Raw genomic sequence first — 17,694 nt, 5'->3', positions numbered from 1 at the left:
GGGAGTTTTTTTACTACTCTGGGTAAAAGAGAGGCGAGACTGCACAGGCGCGTGACATCAGCCAGTAGAGTGTGAAGGGTTTATAAAGAAGACCGCCATATCCAGCGGGCGGCAGAGTGATAGGGCTTTGGCTCAATGGGCTTAGGTGGCAACAGGATGAGGTGAGGTAGGTTTACCTGTGTTAATTGCAGAAAGGAAGTAGTATGAGTGTGAGGCAAGTTTTCTGTGCTCGGTGTCAGATGTGGGAGGTCCTGGAGTCTCCCAGCCTCCTGGACAGCCTTATCTGCACAAGGTGTGTCAAGCTGTAGCTCCTAAGGGACTGAGTTAGGAAACTGGAGATGCAGCTCGATGACCTTCGCTTGGTCAGGGAGAGTGAGGTAATAGAAAGGAGTTATAGGCAGGTGGTCACACCGAGGCCATGGGAGACAGACAAGTGGGTCACAGTCAGGAGAGGGAAGGGGAAGAGTCAGGTACTAGAGAGTACCCCTGAGCTGTACCCCTTGACAATAAATACTCCTGTTTGAATACTGTTGGGGGGGGGGCGGGCAGCCTACCTGGGGGAAGCAACAGTGGCCGCGCCTCTGGCACAGAATCTGACCCTGTGGAAAGGAAGAGGATGGCAGCAGTGATAGGGGACTCAATAGTTAGGGGGTCAGACAGGTGATTCTGTGGACGCAGGAAAGAAACTCGGCTGGTAGTTTGCCTCCCAGGTGCCAGGGTCTGGGATGTTTCAGATCGCGTCCAAGATATCCTAAGGGAGAACAGCCAGAGGTCATGGTATATATTGGTACCAATGACATAGGCAGGAAAAGGGAGGAGGTCCTGAAAAAAGACTACAAGGAGTTAGGAAGGAAGTTGAGAAGCAGGACTGCAAAGATAGTAATCTCGGGATTACTGCCTATGCCATGTGACAGTGAGAATAGGAATAGAATGAGGTGGAGGATAAATGCGTGGCTGAGGGATTGGAGCAGGGGGTAGGGATTCAGATTTCTGGATCATTGGGACCTCTTTTGGGGCAGGTGTGACCTGTACAAAAAGGACGGGTTGCACTTGAATCCCAGGGGTCCAATATTCTGGCGGGGAGTTTGCTAAAGCTACTGGAGAGAGTTTAAACTAGAATTACTGGGGGGTGGGAACCGAACTGAAGAGATTGGAGAAGAGGAGGTTGGCTCACAAACAGAGAAAGCTTGTAGACAGTGCGAACAGGAGGATAGCTAGATGATAGAGAAGGGACGCACTCAGGCCGAAGGTTTGAGATGTGTCTATTTTAACGCAAGGAGTGTTGTGAACAAAATGGATGAGCTTACAGCATGGATCAGTACTCGGAGATATGATGTGGTGGCCATTACAGAGACTTGGATGGCTCAGGGACAGGAATGGTTACTTCAAGTGCCGGGCTTTAGATGTTTCAGAAAGGACAGGGAGGGAGGCAAAAGAGGTGGGGGCTTGGCACTGATAATCAGAGATAGTGTCATGGCTGCAGAAAAGGTAGATGTCATGGAGTCTCTGTGGGTGGAGGTTAGGAACAAGAAGGGGTCAATAACTTTACTGGGTGTTTTTTTATAGGCCGCCCAATAGTAACAGGGATATCAAGGAGCAGATAGGGAAACAGATCCTGGAAAGGTAAAATAATAACAGAGTTGTCGTGATGGGAGATTTTAATTTCCCAAATATCGATTGGCATCTCCCTAGAGCAAGGAGTTTAGATGGGGTGGAGTTTGTTAGGTGTGTTCAAGAAGGGTCTTGACACAATACGTCAATAAGTCTACAAGAGGAGAGACTGTACTTGATTTGGTATTGGGAAATGAACCTGGTCAGGTGTCAGATCTCTCAGTGGGAGAGCGTTTTGGAGATAGTGATCATAATTCTATTTCCTTTACAATAGCATTGGAGAGAGATAGGAACAGACAAGTTAGAAAAGTGTTTAATTGGAGTAAGGGGAATTATAAGGCTATCAGGCAGGAAATTGGAGGCTTAAATTGGAAACAGATGTTCTCAGGGAAAAGTACAGAAAAAATGTGGCAAATATTCAAGGGATATTTGTGTGGACTTCTGCACGGGTACGTTCCAATGAGACAGGGAAGTTATGATAAGGTACAGGAACCATGGTGTACAAAGGCTGTAATAAATCTAGTCAAGAAGAAAAGAAAAGCTTACAAAAGGTTCAGAGAGCTAGGTAATATTAGAGATCTAGAAGATTATAAGGCTAATAGGAAGGAGCTTAAGAAGGAAATTAGGAGAACCAGACAGGGCCACGAGAAGGCCTTGGCGGGCAGGATTAAGGAAAACCCCAAGGCATTCTACAGGTATGTGAAGAGCAAGAGGATAAGATGTGAAAGAATAGGACCTATCAAGTGTGACAGTGGGAAAGTATGTATGGAACCACAGGAAATAACAGGGGTACTGTACTTAATGAATACTTCAGTATTCACTATGGAAAAGAATCTTGGTGATTGTAGTGATGACTTGCAGCAGATTGAAAAGCTTGAGCGTGTAGATATTAAGAAAGAGGATGTGCTGGAGTTTTTGGAAAGCATCAAGTTGGATAAGTCGCCAGGACAGGATGAGATGTACCCCGGGCTACTGTGGGAAGTGAGGAAGGAGATTGCTGAGACTCTGGCAATGATCTTTGCATCATCAATGGGGATGGGAGCGGTTCCAGAGGATTGGAGGGTTGCAGATGTTGTTCCTTTATTCAAGAAAGGGAGTAGAGATGGCCCAGGAAATTATAGACTAGTGAGTCTTACCTCAGTGGTTGGTAAGTTGATGAAGAAGATCCTGAGAGGCAGGATTTATGAACATCTGGAGAGGTATAATATGATTAGGAGTAGTCAGCATGGCTCTGTCAAGGGTAGGTCATGCCTTACGAGCCTGATTGATTTTTTTGAGGATGTGACTAAACACATTGATGAAGGAAGAGCAGTAGATGTAATGTATATGGATTGCAGCAACGCATTTGATAAGGTACCCCATGCAAGGCTTATTGAGAAAATAAGGAGGCATGGGATCCAAGGGGACGTTGCTTTGTGGATCCAGAATTGGCTTGTGCACAGAAGGCAAAGTGTGGTTGCAGACAGAGTCATATTCTGCATGGAGGTCAGTCACCAGTGCAGTGCCTCAGGGATCTGTTCTGGGACCCTCACTCTTTGTGATTTTTATAAATGACCTGGATAAGGAAGTGGAGGGATGGGTTTGTAAGTTTGCTGATGGCACAAAGGTTGGAGGTGTCATGGATAGTGTGGAGGGCTATCAGAAGTTACAGTGGGAGATTGATAGAATGCAAAACTGGGCTGAGAAGTGGCAGAGGGAGTTCAACCCAGGTAAGTGTGAAGTGGTTCATTTTGGTAGGTCAAATATCATGGCAGAATATAGTATTAATGGTAAGACTCTTGGCAGTGTGGAGGATCAGAGGGATCTTGGGGTCCGAGTCCATAGGATACTCAAAGCAGCTGCGCAGGTTGACTCTGTGGTTAAGAAGGTGTATGGTGTATTGGCCTTCATCAATCTGGAATTGAATTTAGGAGCTGAGAGGTAACGTTACAGCTATATAGGACCCTGGTCAGACCCAACTTGGAGTACTGTGCTCAGTTCTGGTCGCCTCACTACAGGAAGGATGTGGAAGCCATACAAAGGGTGCAAAGGAGATTTACAAGGATGTTGCCTGGATTGGGGAGCATGCCTTACGAGAATAGGTTGAATGAGCTCCGCCTTTTCTCCTTGGAGCGACGGAGGATGAGAGGGGACCTGATAGAGGTGTATAAGATGATGAGAGGCATTGATCGTGTGGATCGTCAGAGGCTTTTTCCCAGGGCCGAAATGGTTGCCACCAGAGGACACAGGTTTAAGGTGCTGGGGAGTAGGTACGGAGGAGATGTCAGGGGAAGGTTTTCTATGCAGAGAGTGGTGAATGCGTGGAATGGGCTGCCAGCAACAGTGGTGGAGGTGAATACGATAGGGTCTTTTAAGAGACTTTTAGATACGTACATGGAGCTTAGTAAAGTAGAGGGCTATGGGTAAGCCTAGTAATTTCTATGGTAGGCACATGTTCGGCACAACTCTGTGGGCCGAAGGGCCTGTATTGTGCTGTAGGTTTTCTATGTTTCTAAAGGTGCGTTGTGCAAGTGTAACAACTCTGTCTGGGGTTGCGGGCTGGTGACAATTGTTTTGCTCTGATTTTAGATCAATTTTTCTGCCGCTATACAGAGTGTACCTGTGTTGGGGTTAATATATAGAGATAAAGACCATTATTCTTCCAGAATGAACCAGTAAGGTTCTGTGTAATACCACCATTTTGGGTGGGCTATTTCACCTGTTAGTTGCCCAATAGACCGACATGCAGGTGAATGGTAGAATCTGGGGGCAGTTGACACAAACATGAGGAAAATTTTAAAATAAATGGGTCAGTGGAACTGGCAGCCTCATGGTGGGTCGAACAGCTATTTCTACACCCTCTCTCCCTATGATTTTCTTTTCATCAATAATTGAGGTGTTGATGGTCACAGATATAGATAAGGTACCATGAATATAACCTGTAGACCTGTAGTATAACCTGTAGAATTCAATATTTCTGTAGAACAGTCTAACTGTTAAATAAAATACTTATTGTGAAGAACTGCTATTCTGTCACAACTAGAGGTTTCGACACATAACTTAGGTTGGCATTTCTCCCTAAAATAGACCTTATCACTTAAAAGATAAAAAGATTGTTTGAATTTCTGGAATGCAGTATTTCACTCCAAATATTTTCTCTCCAAGGTTATTTAGTCCCTATTACAGTAATCTATTTACTGTCTGTCTGATATTTCTACATCAGGCTAAAAGCACCAAGACCATTGACCAAATGCTAAATTTGAGAAAATGTGTCTGATTCTTTAAAATATGTTGCATTGCGGGCTAATTTGCATTATAACCTTAGGATTGAAAAAAGCAATAGTTTCATATAATTTATTACACAGCAATTTACAATGAAAAGGACCATGAGCTCACAGCTTGAGTACGAATGCCAACATGGCCAGTCAGGCAAGTATTACAATTGGTCAATTCAGCGAATTGGATGGAAATCCTCCAGAATCTCAGCAAGTGTCTTTTTTTCTGCAAAATGAATGAGAAAGAGAAAAATTTAAGAAAAACACCTACCCGCCGATAAGGGGGGGGCGCTGTTGTAGTCTGGCATACTGACCCCTACCTTGCCAAGGCACAGCGACAACTCGCGGATACCTCCTCTTATTTACCCCTTGATCATGACCACACTAAGGAGCACCAGGCCATTGTCTCCCACACCATCACCAACCTTATCAGCTCTGAGGATCTCCCATCCACTGCCACCAACCTCACAGTTCCCACACCCCGCACTTCCTGTTTCTACCTCCTTCCCAAGATCCACAAACCTGCCTGTCCAGGTAGACCCATTGTCTCAGCTTGCTCCTGCCCCACCGAACTCATTTCTGCAAACCTCGACACTGTTTTATCCCCTCTTGTTCAATCCCTTCCCACCTATGTTCATGACACTTCTCACGCTCTGAATCTTTTCCATGATCTTAAGTTCCCTGGCTCCCACCGCTTTATTTTCGGCATGGATGTCCAGTCCCTATATACCTCCATCCCCCACCAGGAAGGTCACAAAGCTCTCTACTTCTTTTTGGATTCCAGACCTAACCAGTTCCCCTCTACCACCACTCTCCTCCATCTAGCAGAATTAGTCCTTACTCTTAATAATTTCTCCTTTGGCTCCTCCCACTTCCTCCAAACTAAAGGTGTAGCCAAGGGCACCTGTATGGGTCCCAGCTATGCCTGGCTTTTTGTTGGCTTTGTGGAACAATCCATGTTCCAAGCCTATACTGGTATCTGTCCCCCACTTTTCCTTCGCTACATCGACGAATGCATTGGTGCTGCTTCCTGCACGCATGTTCAGCTAAATGACTTCATTAACTTTGCCTCCAACTTCACCCTGCCCTCAAGTTTACCTGGTCCATTTCTGACACCTCCCTCCCCTTTCTTGATCTTTCTGTCTCTATCTCTGGAGACAGCTTATCTACTGATGTCTATTATAAGCCTACGGACTCTCACAGCTACCTGGACTATTCCTCTTCCCACCCTGTCTCTTACAAAAATGCCATCCCCTTCTCGCAATTCCTCCGTCTCCGCTGCATCTGCTCTCAGGATGAGGCTTTTCATTCCAGATCGAAGGAGATGTCTTCCTTTTTTAAAGAAAGGGGCTTCCCTTCCTCCACCATCAACTCTGCTCTCAAACGCATCTCTCCCATTTCACGCACATCTGCTCTCACCCTATCCTCCCGCCACCCCACTAGGAATAGGGTTCCCCTTGTCCTCACCTACCACCCCACCAGCCTCCGGGTCCAACATATAATTCTCCGTAACGTCCGCTACCTCCAACGGGATCCCACCACTAAGCACATCTTTTCCTCCCCCCACCTTTCTGCTTTCCACAGGGATCGCTCCCTACGCGATTCCCTTGTCCATTCGTTCCCCCCCCAAATCCCTTCCCACCGATCTCCCTTCCAGCACTTAGCCCTGTAAACAGAACAAGTGCTACACATGCCCTTACACTTCCTCCTTCTCACCACCATTCAGGGCCCCAGACAGTCCTTCCAGGTGAGGCAACACTTCACCTGTGAGTTGGCTGGGGTGATATACTGCATCCGGTGCTCCCGGTGCGGCCTTCTATATATTGGCAAGACCCAATGCAGGCTGGAAGACCGTTTTGCTGAACACCTACGCTCTGTCCACCATTGAAAGCAGGATCTGCCAGTGGCCACACATTTTAATTCCATGTCCCATTCCCATTCTGATATGTCTATCCGCGGCCTCCTCTACTGTCAAGATGAAGCCACACTCAGGTCGGCGGAACACCTTATATTCCGTCTGGGCAGCCTCTAACCTGATGGCATGAACATTGATTTCTCTAACTTCCATTAATGCCCCTCCTCCCCTTCTTACCCCATCCCCTATTTATTATTCCTCCCCCTTTTTTCCTCTTTCTCTCTTTTTTCTCCCTCTGTCCCTCTCCTTGCCTGCTCTCCATCTTCCTCTGGGCTCCCCTCCCCCTTTCTTTCTCCCTAGGCTTCCCATCCCATGATCCTCTCCCTTCTCCAGCCTTGTATCCCTTTTGCCAATCAACTTTCCAGCTCTTAGCTCCATCCCTCCCCCTCCTGTCTTCTCCTATCATTTTGGATCTCCCCCTCTCCCTTTCAAATCTCTTACTATCTCTTCTTTCAGTTAGTCCTGATGAAGGGTCTCGGCCTGAAACGTCCACTGTACCTCTTCCTAGACATGCTGCCTGGCCTGCTGCATTCCACCAGCATTTTGTGTGTGTTGCTTGAATTTCCAGCATCTGCAGATTTCCTCGTGTTTACCTAGTTCTTAGTATTGTGATCTACCAACAGACCCAAAACATATGCCATACTTTTTATTGAAGAACATTAGTGGAATCATGGTTTTGAAATGTAGAGAACCAGAATAGAAGATGGTAACGGTTACGCTACAGTTAAACTAAATCCAACTGTCAACACACTTCTAAAACAAAATTAATGGAAATATGTATGAATTAGTAATCTCAGGAATTATAAGAAAATTGGTAAAGTTTGTAATATAGTCAATTTAGGTGTTATATAAATTAGAACAGGATGATGGGAAAACAGGCCAGCAGTGGAGATGGCTGAAAGGTCACTTAGAAGGAACAGGCTATTACTGAGAGGAGGAAAGTGTTTAGATTCAGGACATAGCCTGTTGGAGTGGAGATAAAGAAATGGATGTTAGAATACAGATTAAGTGCAGAAAAGCTGATCAGAAGATGAGTCAGGACAGAAGGACAAGACTATAAATCAGAGCACCCAACTATAGGTTGAGAAACTCACCACCGTGTACAAGATATTTTCTTTGTGTCCTGCCCTGATTTGAGCTGTAATTAAGAGGGTGTCTGGGTCCCAAGTGAAAGCCAGATTCGGGACGCAGGTTAGACATACAACATCTTCCAATATGGGCGTTGTTGGCAAGGCTGGTATTTATTATTCAGAGCTGAGGCTAATCAGATGAAGCAGTTCAGAGAACAAAATGCTAAGGAACTCAAGTGACATACTGGCCAGAGAACATGAAGTTTCCTTTTCTGAACTACATACAACATGGAAGCAGGCTCTTCAGTCCAACTGCTCCATGCTGACCAAGATGCTCATCTAGGTTAATCCTATCTGCCCATCTTTAGCCTATATCCCTCTAAAGCAGGGGGGTCCCAACCTTTTTAATGCCATGGATCCTTACCAATAACCGAGGAGTCCGTGGACCCAAGGTTGGGAATCCCTGCTCTAAACCATTCCTATCCAACTAAGTATCTTTTAAATGTTGTCAATTATTTCCCTGACATTAGTGAAACAGGTGGGATTTTTATTCAAATATGTCAATTTTATGATCACCATAACAGATTCTAGCTTCTTAGTTCAGACTTATTTAATTACCTGAATTTAAAATTCCCCATTTGCTGCAGTGGGATTTGAATTCTTGCCTCCACATGAATGGGGTACACCAATAATTAAAGCACTACACCATCACTCCTATTATTTATAGGCAAACCTTACAACGAAGGCGGTCCCAAGCCCGACTGTGAAAGCAGGAGGGCTGGGCAAAAAGCCTGTAAAAACCCAGTGCTAAAGAAACGGCAACAGAAGCTCCAAAGACCACATCCCTAGGAGAGGAAGGATTTTCGAAGATAGGCTACATCTGGAGACAACTTGAAAGATTGGCCCAGGATAGAGGACTCTGGTGAGCTGCTGATTCAAATAATTAATAAGTAATAGGTAAATTTGTCTGTGCAGAAGTAGACCAAAGTGAGGTGAATCTAAGCAAGCTGAAATAAATTGGTACCAATGCCTTAATTGTCCTGGAACAAATTGGCCACAGGCACTGATTCTGGAGGACATTGCAAAACTCCGAGTTTAAAGGCCACGAACAGATGCACAGTTTAAGTTGTACATAGCCTTATTCTTCAGGCCTGATCCAAAGCCAAGAATTGCTGGAAAACTCATCGTCACGTCAGTGTGGTAGTTGCCATCCAATAGAATGTGAAATTGTGTGCACCATAGTAGCATTTGTTCATATTTTATTAACATTATATGCCCAAAAGAGATTGATAGTTATGTTCACAATGAGTTGCATGTAAATTTCAACGTTTTCATGGGAATAGATAATATATTGCATAATCATTAATACTGTATGTACTTCACTGTAATATACCACTTGCAAATCTGAACAGACTAAATTATGGGAAATATTTTTATGTAACTTCAAATAATCACCTCTCCTGATTGAATAATAACTTTGTTACTTTAGATACACAGTGAATATTAATTATCACAAATAAATCCTGTTTTTAAACCACAACCTTTAAATCCAATGCCTAAAACTGCCATTTTGCAACTGACTGCATAGAAATATAATGAAAACTATAATTTTAGGAACAAATGTTGCCTGAATATACTGGTAATGTTTATAGCTTCCTGCAGCAGCATTCCTACAAACAGTGTTGACTTACGAGTTTTCAGTAAAGTCTTGAATATGTTTTTGCATTTATTTTTAATGGGATATTGCAGGCTTTTCTTTATATCAACCTCAGATTCTACTGTAATGTGATTTTAGATAAAAGGTTAAGAAACATTACTCATGTCAGTTTGTGAGTTGTTGAGCCACTTAGACAAGGAAGGTAGTGGCTTTGACACCGAGTGCCTCCTCCATACAGAATGGGAAACTAAGCTTGGAAAATTGCTGGCATATGGTTAAGTGCTCCAAAGACTTCTAGGTTCTGAACAGTAATTCCAAAAGGTACAAGGTAATTCAACTAATCACATACCTTTTTCAGGAAAGTCAATTGGATGACGCTGAATATAGTCCATCATTTCTCGATCCCTTTTGGCATTCTTGTAGTTTTCTATCTTTCTAAGGTGATATCCAATAAACCATCCAACAGTTACAAAAAGAAGCTGTCGGTGCACACCTGCAAAAAGAAAGGTTTTTCTTTTCCTTTTGTTTGACATAAGATTAAAAATGTGACTTGTTACTCACAATTCCCCCAGTAACTTTTCTACAACTGAAGTCAGGCTTACTAGCCTGGATTTCCCTTCTTGAACAATGGAACAACATTAACCAGCCTACAGTCTTCTGGAACTTTACAATAATAAATATTATTGTAAATCATTGTGTTTCCAGCTTACCCTGAATATTCAAATTATTTCCAATCATGAGAAATATTGAGGTGTATCAATCACAAAAACTGATAACTGTCAAAATTATAAATAAAATCAACTAAATTCTATCCTCTCTTTAACTCACATGACCTAAAAATACTTATTGCTCCAAACCCAGTCTCATGACATTCTTAAACTTTATTGGAACAAATTTTATTCCATTCAGTTCTCTTCTAACCATTCTTGTATTCCTCCCACTTCTACTAAAGATTACATAGCTTTCTACTCTTAATTTATTCTATCTCAGAACCTTACAAGTCACAGAGTTGTACAGCCTGGAAACTTGCCTTTTGGCCCAATTCGACACACTGACCAAGTTGCTTCTTGCGCTAGTCCCATTTGCCCCTATAAATCTTTCCTATCCATGTGCCAGACAAAACGTTGCAATTGCACCTGCAGCTCCCACCTCGTTCCAGATATGCACTCCCCTATGTGTGAAAATGCTGCCTCTCAGGTCCCCTTTAAATTCCTTCCCTTGCCTCTTAAATCTATGCTGCCTAGTTTTAGACTCCCTCTTTCTTTTTGTCTGCTTGGGCTCCTAGCTCTCAGTGGAACACAGGCCATCGTTGACCTCCCATCTCCATCGTCCTCTGTTCTGAGCCAGTTTCTCAAGGATGAACCAGAAGTGTCACCATCATCTAATTTTGGCCTTGACATCTCTCCTCCATGTGTTCTTTATACGTCCTTATTTCTTCTTTCCTTGGGGATTCCGTTTTAATGCCTGCTTGCTGATGTTGTCGGTGTCTTCCTCAAGTTGAGGCCAATCCACCTCCATTTCCATTTGCGTATCTTAGACTCCCTTAACCTGGGAAAGAAAACTGTGACCATTTACCTTACCTATGCCCATCGTGACTTTATATACCTCTATAAAGAATATCCCTTAAACTCTGATGCTCCAAGGAAAGAATTTCTCTTTAAATCTCAAGCTCTCCTACCCTGGTGATTCTTTTCTGCAGCTTTTCCAGCTTAATAACGTCCTTCCTATAGCTTAGCTACCAGAACTGCACATAGTATTTCAATAGCGATCTCTCATTATTTTTAATCACGAATAATGTCTACATTAAACTGCAGCTGTATCATTTTAAATACAGACTCAGGTCAGCCAAAAGAATATTGTCACAGGATTTAGCAGACTGGTACACTTTAGGCCGATTACCCAATATTTGATGGTTAGCTTCTTACGCTAACTCTTTTATCAAGGTCCACACTTATACATATAATTGATGGATCAGTAAGCATAGAGTACCTTCCACACCGGAAATAAGTAGCCTTTGAGTTTTAATGAACAAGGTTAAATAATTTTTAAGTATGCATCTGGGGAGACAAGAAAATGAAGATGTTACTATCACAGAAGGTGATGTAATATTTATAAAATGACAGTACGGGCACTAAATTTTGCCCCTCCAGATGTCTGGGTATGAGGGTGGTTCAGTCTAAGTGCCAGGCCAATTTGGAAAGGTCGAGGACGGCTTCTTCGGCATTGAGATTCAGGTCCGAAGTGAATCGCTGAGCGACTTGTTCTAGGTCTGGAGCAATTCGCTGCAGCGAGATCCGGATCCTAATGCAAGGGACAATCTAAACGTCTGCCCATACAGATTGGAAGGGCAAAGTGTTGAAATTGGGCAAGGTTGGATTGCTCTGGACGTCAAACCGATTTGGAGAGGTCGAGAACGGCCTCTTCAGCGGGGAAATCTAGACCTGGAGCAATTCGCCAGGGCAGGGCAAGGTTTGGACAATTTAAATGCCAGCCCAGATAGACTGGGGGCCCCTCTCTCCGCGATGCTGGCTTTGGGCTTACTCCGAGGATTTGGATCTAAGGACTCAATTTGGTTCAGAATGCTGCTGTTTTTGCTTGCTTCTATAGTTTGCATGATTTGTTTTTTTTCACCCTCTTTCTCTGTGCGCATCGGGGTTGGTCTTTATTTTTTTTAAACTGGCTTCTATCGGGTTCCTTGTTTTGTGACTTCCTATAAGCAAACAAATCTCAAGGTTGTATAATTTATATATTATTTGATAATAACTGTACTTTGAATATTTGAAAATAAAAATATTTTACCAAATCTTGGTACATGTGACAATAATAAACCAATGCCAACTCCTGACCCCTCCCGATAAATCCTCCCTCACCGGTCTACACTGGATTAATTGTGGAAGTCCAAAACATTTTTGTTTTTAAAGTTTAAATACACATCAGAGTCACCATATTAATTCTGTTACCAATGCCAGTGTTCACTGTGAAATAGACGAGTATTTATGGTTTACCAGGAAGAGCACGAGACTGCAGATGCAACACACAAAAAGGCAGAGAAACTCAGTGGGACAGGCAGTATCTGTGGACGGAAAGGGACTGTCCATTTCCCTCCACAGACGCTGCCTGACCTAGTGAGTTCTTCCACGCCCAAGTTTATCTGCCCTTGTGTTTGAAGGTAATTGATGCCCTAAGACTCAGATCCCAAATCCCAGTCAAGAGAAAGTCTTCAGGTGCTGGAAATCTGAGCAAAACACACAAAATGCTGGAGGAATTCAGCAGACCAGGGAGCATCTATCGAAAAAAAATACGGCCGACGTTTTGACCGAAACTCTTCGCAGGATGAAATCCCAGTCTCAGGTTTCTGTCCCGCAGCTTTAGGGCCTCAGACCCATACCTGGTCTGAGTCTGAACCCCATCTCCAAGCCTCTCCCCAGGCTTGACCCCTCCTCCAGGTGTGATACTGAAGTTTTATCTCATCCACAGGACTGACTCGGCTCCCCAGACTCATCCCCAGTTTTGACCCCCATTTCCAGGACTGACCCCCCCCCCAGGTTTCACCTCATTCACAGGACTGAACCCCCAAGTTTGACCCCAACGCCAGAAATCACCAGGGTTTGACAAGTTCTCACACCTAGGTTTGATCGCATCCACAGATCTGAATCTATTCCCTACCTCCACTCCGAGGTTTATCCCCAGAGATCCCCATTTTTGACACCTCCCAAGCTCGATCCCCGTTCCAGGGTTAACCCCTTCTCCCGGCCTAGCCCCAGGCCCGCAGCTGCAGGTTCCAGCGGATTTTCCTGAGCTCTTCTCACCGGATCCGAAGGCCGGCCGCCGGTTGAGGCCATTCTGCATCAACGAAGCGGTCCAGCCGATGAGGCCCAGCCAGACGCTGTTCCGGTTGACGATCCCCGGCGGCGGTAGAGCCTTCGCCTCGGGCGGCAACAGCCCCATCTTCGCACCGTCTCTTGGATACCGACGGGGACGGCGATTCAAGGGCGAACGCTGGCGCTTTCAGTACGCGCCTTTAGAAGCTCCGTGTAGGACTCCCCCTCGCATAAAATCGTTCCGACTCCTGCGCCGCTTCTCCTCTCGAGAGGAACTAGACTTGGAATTGAGTTATTATTGTCACCTGTACCAAGATACAGTGAAAAGTTTGTGTTGCGTACTGTTGATACATACCAATTCCATACACAGTACAAGGTAAAACAATAACAGAATGCTGAAGAAAATCTTTGTAATCCGTAGCACTGTGGAGCCTCGGTATTAATTGCATTCAAAACAGCGATTAATATATTTCTGGATATTAAAGAAATCAAGGGATATGGGGACACAAGAGTTTGCAGATGCTGGGATCTGGAGCAAAACTGAAAACAAATTGCTGGAGGAATTCAGTCAACCATCCCTTTGCTTACGCATACGCTGCTGGATTCGCTAATCTCCTCCAGCAGTTGATTTACACTCCATAGGGATAAGGCAGGAAAATGATGCGGAGGGAGATCAGCCATGATCTTTTTGAATGGCCTTCAAGCTCCAGTTTATTGTCAACTAACTGTACTTAAATACAACTAAATGAAACAACATTCATCCAGACCATAGTACACCCACACTGCATGTATCACACACAGCGCATTTATTATCACAAATAATTTAATAAAATATAATAGAAAATGCATGTGAAGTGCGCAGCACAGGTAAACAGTAAACAGCTCACTGTCCTAGTGACAAGTCCTCGGTGGCGGCAGAGTACTCATTAGTCTCAAAGTTTGGGGGAAGAAGCTGTTACCCAGCCTGGCAGTCCCACTCCCGATGCTGCTGTATCTCCTTCCTGACAGAAGTGGGTCAAAGAGATAGTGGGATAGGTGGAGGGGATACTCAACTATGCTTCAGGCCCTTCCTATACAATGCCTCCAGTAAATGTCACAAATAGGGGAAGGGAGACCTCAGTGACCTTCTGTGTTTTTTACTATCCTCTGTAGGGCCTTACAGCTTCTGTACTACAGAGTGACGCAGCCATACAGGACTCTGTCGATAGTGCTCCTGTAGAAAGTTGCTAAAATGGGACGGGGAGACTTGCACGCCTCAGTCTCCTCAGAAAGTGTAGACGCTATTGTGCCTTCTTGACTAATGAGGAGGTACTCTTGTTCCTATGTCTTATTTGCTTATGCGGTAGTTCAGAATCCAGAAGCAAAATACTTAAAGACATGCTGGAATTTGAAATTAATATAGGATATATTTAGCAAATCAGGCAGCATCTATGGAAAGGGAAACATTACTGATTAAAGGTTGTTGACCTAAAACATTAACTCTATTTCTCTCTCCACAAATGCTGCTTGGCCCGTGCATCTTCGATATTCTGTTTCATTTCTCCCTCAGGTGAAGCTTGCCAGGATAGGTAGTCCAGTTGATGGATTTTAAAAATTGCATATGTTGCAAAACTGAAATTAAAACAGAAAATGCTAGGAATATTCTTCAGATCAAGATACATCGGTGGGAAAAAGAAACAGATAACATAGCAGGTTGAGACCTTTACCAGAACTGGGGAGGAGATAAACTTGTTAGGTTGTAGGGAGGGTGATGTCTCTGATAGGGTAAAACCAGGGAGATGAGCTATATACAAGGTTAATTGATCAATGAGTGAATGGGAGAAAATAGAGACTGGGAACATATATAAAAGAATGCAGGAGTTGTAAAACATAGAGCAGGAAAATAGGCCCAGCAGGTTGAATTGGTCATGTTCTCCATTCCTCACCTTCCTTAGCAACTGCAGACAGCGTGATTTCTGTCTGTATCAGCTGTGGAAGAGTCTTCCGTTTCTACAGTAGCCTCTTTAGCCACCCTGGAACTCACAAAATTGGATAGGGCGCAAGTGACCCTTCACTCTGAGGGAATGCTCAAGATAAAGACAACAGTTTGAGTATCACTTAATTGAATGCAAACTGTTTCAGTGGTTCTGAGATGGAGAAGGCGATATTTAATTGCTAGTCTTTTTAAAATGTGTTTTTGATATAGTATGAAGAGATATTAGTTTACAATATTTGAACCCCGTGATAAACATAGAACATAGAATAGTACAGTACAGGCCCTTTGGCCCACAATGTTATGCCAACCCTTAAACCCTGCCTCCCATATAACCCCCTACCTTAAATTCGTCCATATACCTGTCTAGCAGTCTCTTAAATTTCAGTTTATCTGCCTCCACCACTGACTTGGGCAGTGCATTCCACACACCAACCACTCTCTGAGTAAAAAACCTTCCTCTAATATCCCCCTTGAACTTCCCACCCCTTACCTTAAAGCCATGTCCTCTTGTACTGAGCAGTGGTGCCCTGGGGAAGAGGCGCTGGCTGTTAACAGGTTAAGATGATAAAAACAACAGCCCAAGTCCGTTGTTGCCATGGCTTTAATTCAGAGCAGCTGCTATCATTCATCCCATTTTTGTTTTCCTGGCTTATTGGGGAATGTTACATTTGCCTTGGTGCTGAGGATCATTTCGTGTTGTTTAAGACAAAAGGAGGCAAAAGTAAAAATACTGCAAACCATTTCCTTTATTATTGTATGAATGAATTTCATGAATTTACCTATATTGATCCCAAAGTCATTAAATGTTTCCACTTTTATACAAACAAAGAAATAAATTGATCTTGCACTTAACATTATTTTTCGGTAAGTAATTTCTCCAACCTAATTATGTTTAAATATACCAAAGGATTTTACATTTATAAAACACATTTTCCACATTAATGTACATCAACTAATATGACAGAAATATTTTTGGTTCTTAAATTTATCATTATTACTTTAATATATTTGTTTTTAAAAATGTACAAGAACAGAGATATATAAAAGATTCCTACTTTCTTTAAATAAAAAAGTGAATGCAGATATTACAAAATGATGCAAATGTTTCAGAATTTACTGTTAAAATATACGGCTGTCCACAATGCACAAACTTTTGCATTTCAAAGCACACTGCATCCAGTGACATGTGTAGGAGGGCAACATTTATATTCACAAGAATACTAATATCAGAATGGAATTTACTTAGAATAGTGAAATTTATCTGAAACTATGCAGGCATAGTATCAGGTACTGTTATAAAAGAACAGAGAAAAATCATTTGAAAAATTATGCTGTTCCCTTTAGTCAGACTACCATAGGGTTAAAAATGGTACATACCACAGCTACAGTACTTTCATTTTATTTTGCATTCATAATTCTTACATCATGTTTGTGATCCTTGTATTACATCCATAATTACTCCATTGCCTATGATTTGGTCATATTCCATTAATACACAACTCCAAATTAATAACACAACTTAAGCTACTGTGCTTTCATCTTCCTGTCAGTCAATGTCTCCTGTAGGACGGAGATATACAGCCTAATCCAAGCGTAGGTAGTTCCCAGTGAACAATACACAGAGATGAGCAATAGTGGTATAAAGGGAAATCTCTGCTGCCAGGGTGTTAGAGGATAGATGATCTCACAAATTAACTGCAGGGGAATAAGACCACTGAGGTAGATGGATTCAGGCCAGCTTAGAAGTGTTCCTTCTTTCCTGGATAAGTTAAAAAAAAAACACTCCATTAGATTTTAAGGATTTTACACATTTTCAAAAATTCATTCCCCCCCCATCAATTTTAGGTTATCTAATTTTAAAGTTCAAAGTAAATTTATTATTGAAGTATGTATATCATATACAACCTGAGATTAATATTCTTGCAGGCATCCATGGGGAAATAAAAAATAAATACAATAGAATCCATGAAAAATCATACATGTCAAAGGTAGAGTCCATGAAGTGAGATTGCAGATCAGTGCTGAGGCATGTGCAGCCATCATTGCCGGCCCAGAATCAGAATTAGTATGAAATACTGTATGTTATTTTGCAGTAGTAATACACTTTATACATAGTAAAAATGCCCATTATGTCCATTCATAAATCTGATGGCGGTGAGGAAGAAACTTCCTGCTCCCTCCCCTCTCTCTCTTCTTTTTCCAAACATGATTCCCCTCTCCCTGCCCCTTTCCCATTCTCAGTCCACAACAGAGACTCGTATCAGGTTGAGTGTGTGTCTTCAGGCTCCCGTACATCCTCCTTGATGGTAGCAATGAGGAGAGGACATGTCCTGGGTGATAGAGATCCTTAATGATGGATGCTGACTTTTTGCGGCATCGCCTTTTGAAGAT

At 43.1% G+C, this 17,694-nt stretch overlaps 2 protein-coding genes across 8 annotated transcripts in view; both read right to left on the bottom strand.

Moving 5' to 3' along the window:
* Positions 1-4,930: 4,930 nt before the first annotated feature.
* ndufc2 (NADH:ubiquinone oxidoreductase subunit C2) lies at positions 4,931-13,584 on the bottom strand. Its single transcript, XM_072262779.1, has 3 exons — positions 13,317-13,584; positions 9,857-10,000; positions 4,931-5,091 (listed from the first exon to the last, which is right to left on the bottom strand). Exons 1-3 carry the CDS (start codon positions 13,453-13,455, stop codon positions 5,042-5,044), a joined length of 333 nt encoding a protein of 110 aa, XP_072118880.1. The 5' UTR covers positions 13,456-13,584; the 3' UTR covers positions 4,931-5,041.
* A 2,455-nt stretch (positions 13,585-16,039) lies between these two features.
* The window catches only part of alg8 (ALG8 alpha-1,3-glucosyltransferase), a 51,805-nt gene continuing 50,150 nt past the window's right edge, over positions 16,040-17,694 (bottom strand). For all 7 annotated transcript variants that reach the window (XM_072262775.1, XM_072262770.1, XM_072262772.1 and 4 more), the window contains one exon: positions 16,040-17,062. In XM_072262775.1, the coding sequence (XP_072118876.1) occupies positions 16,828-17,062 (235 nt within the window). In that variant the 3' untranslated portion in view covers positions 16,040-16,827. The remainder of the gene's footprint in view (positions 17,063-17,694) is intronic.

The sequence above is a fragment of the Mobula birostris genome, chromosome 7, assembly GCF_030028105.1.
Source record: "Mobula birostris isolate sMobBir1 chromosome 7, sMobBir1.hap1, whole genome shotgun sequence".
Classification (NCBI taxonomy): Eukaryota; Metazoa; Chordata; class Chondrichthyes; order Myliobatiformes; family Myliobatidae; genus Mobula; species Mobula birostris.
The sequence above is the reverse complement of the archived record's forward strand: the minus strand, read 5'-3'. Positions and strand labels throughout refer to the sequence as shown.

Bases quoted from the DNA above. Each gene is read 5' to 3' on its own strand.
- ndufc2 (XM_072262779.1), bottom strand. From the start codon at position 13,455: ATGGGGCTGTTGCCGCCCGAGGCGAAGGCTCTACCGCCGCCGGGGATC. The intron at 10,001-13,316 runs GTGAGAAGAGCT...TTCTTTTTGCAG, and splicing joins GCGGCCGGCCTTCGGATCCG to GTGTGCACCGACAGCTTCTT. The intron at 5,092-9,856 runs GTATGTGATTAG...TTCATTTTGCAG, and splicing joins AATTGACTTTCCTGAAAAAG to AAAAAAAGACACTTGCTGAG.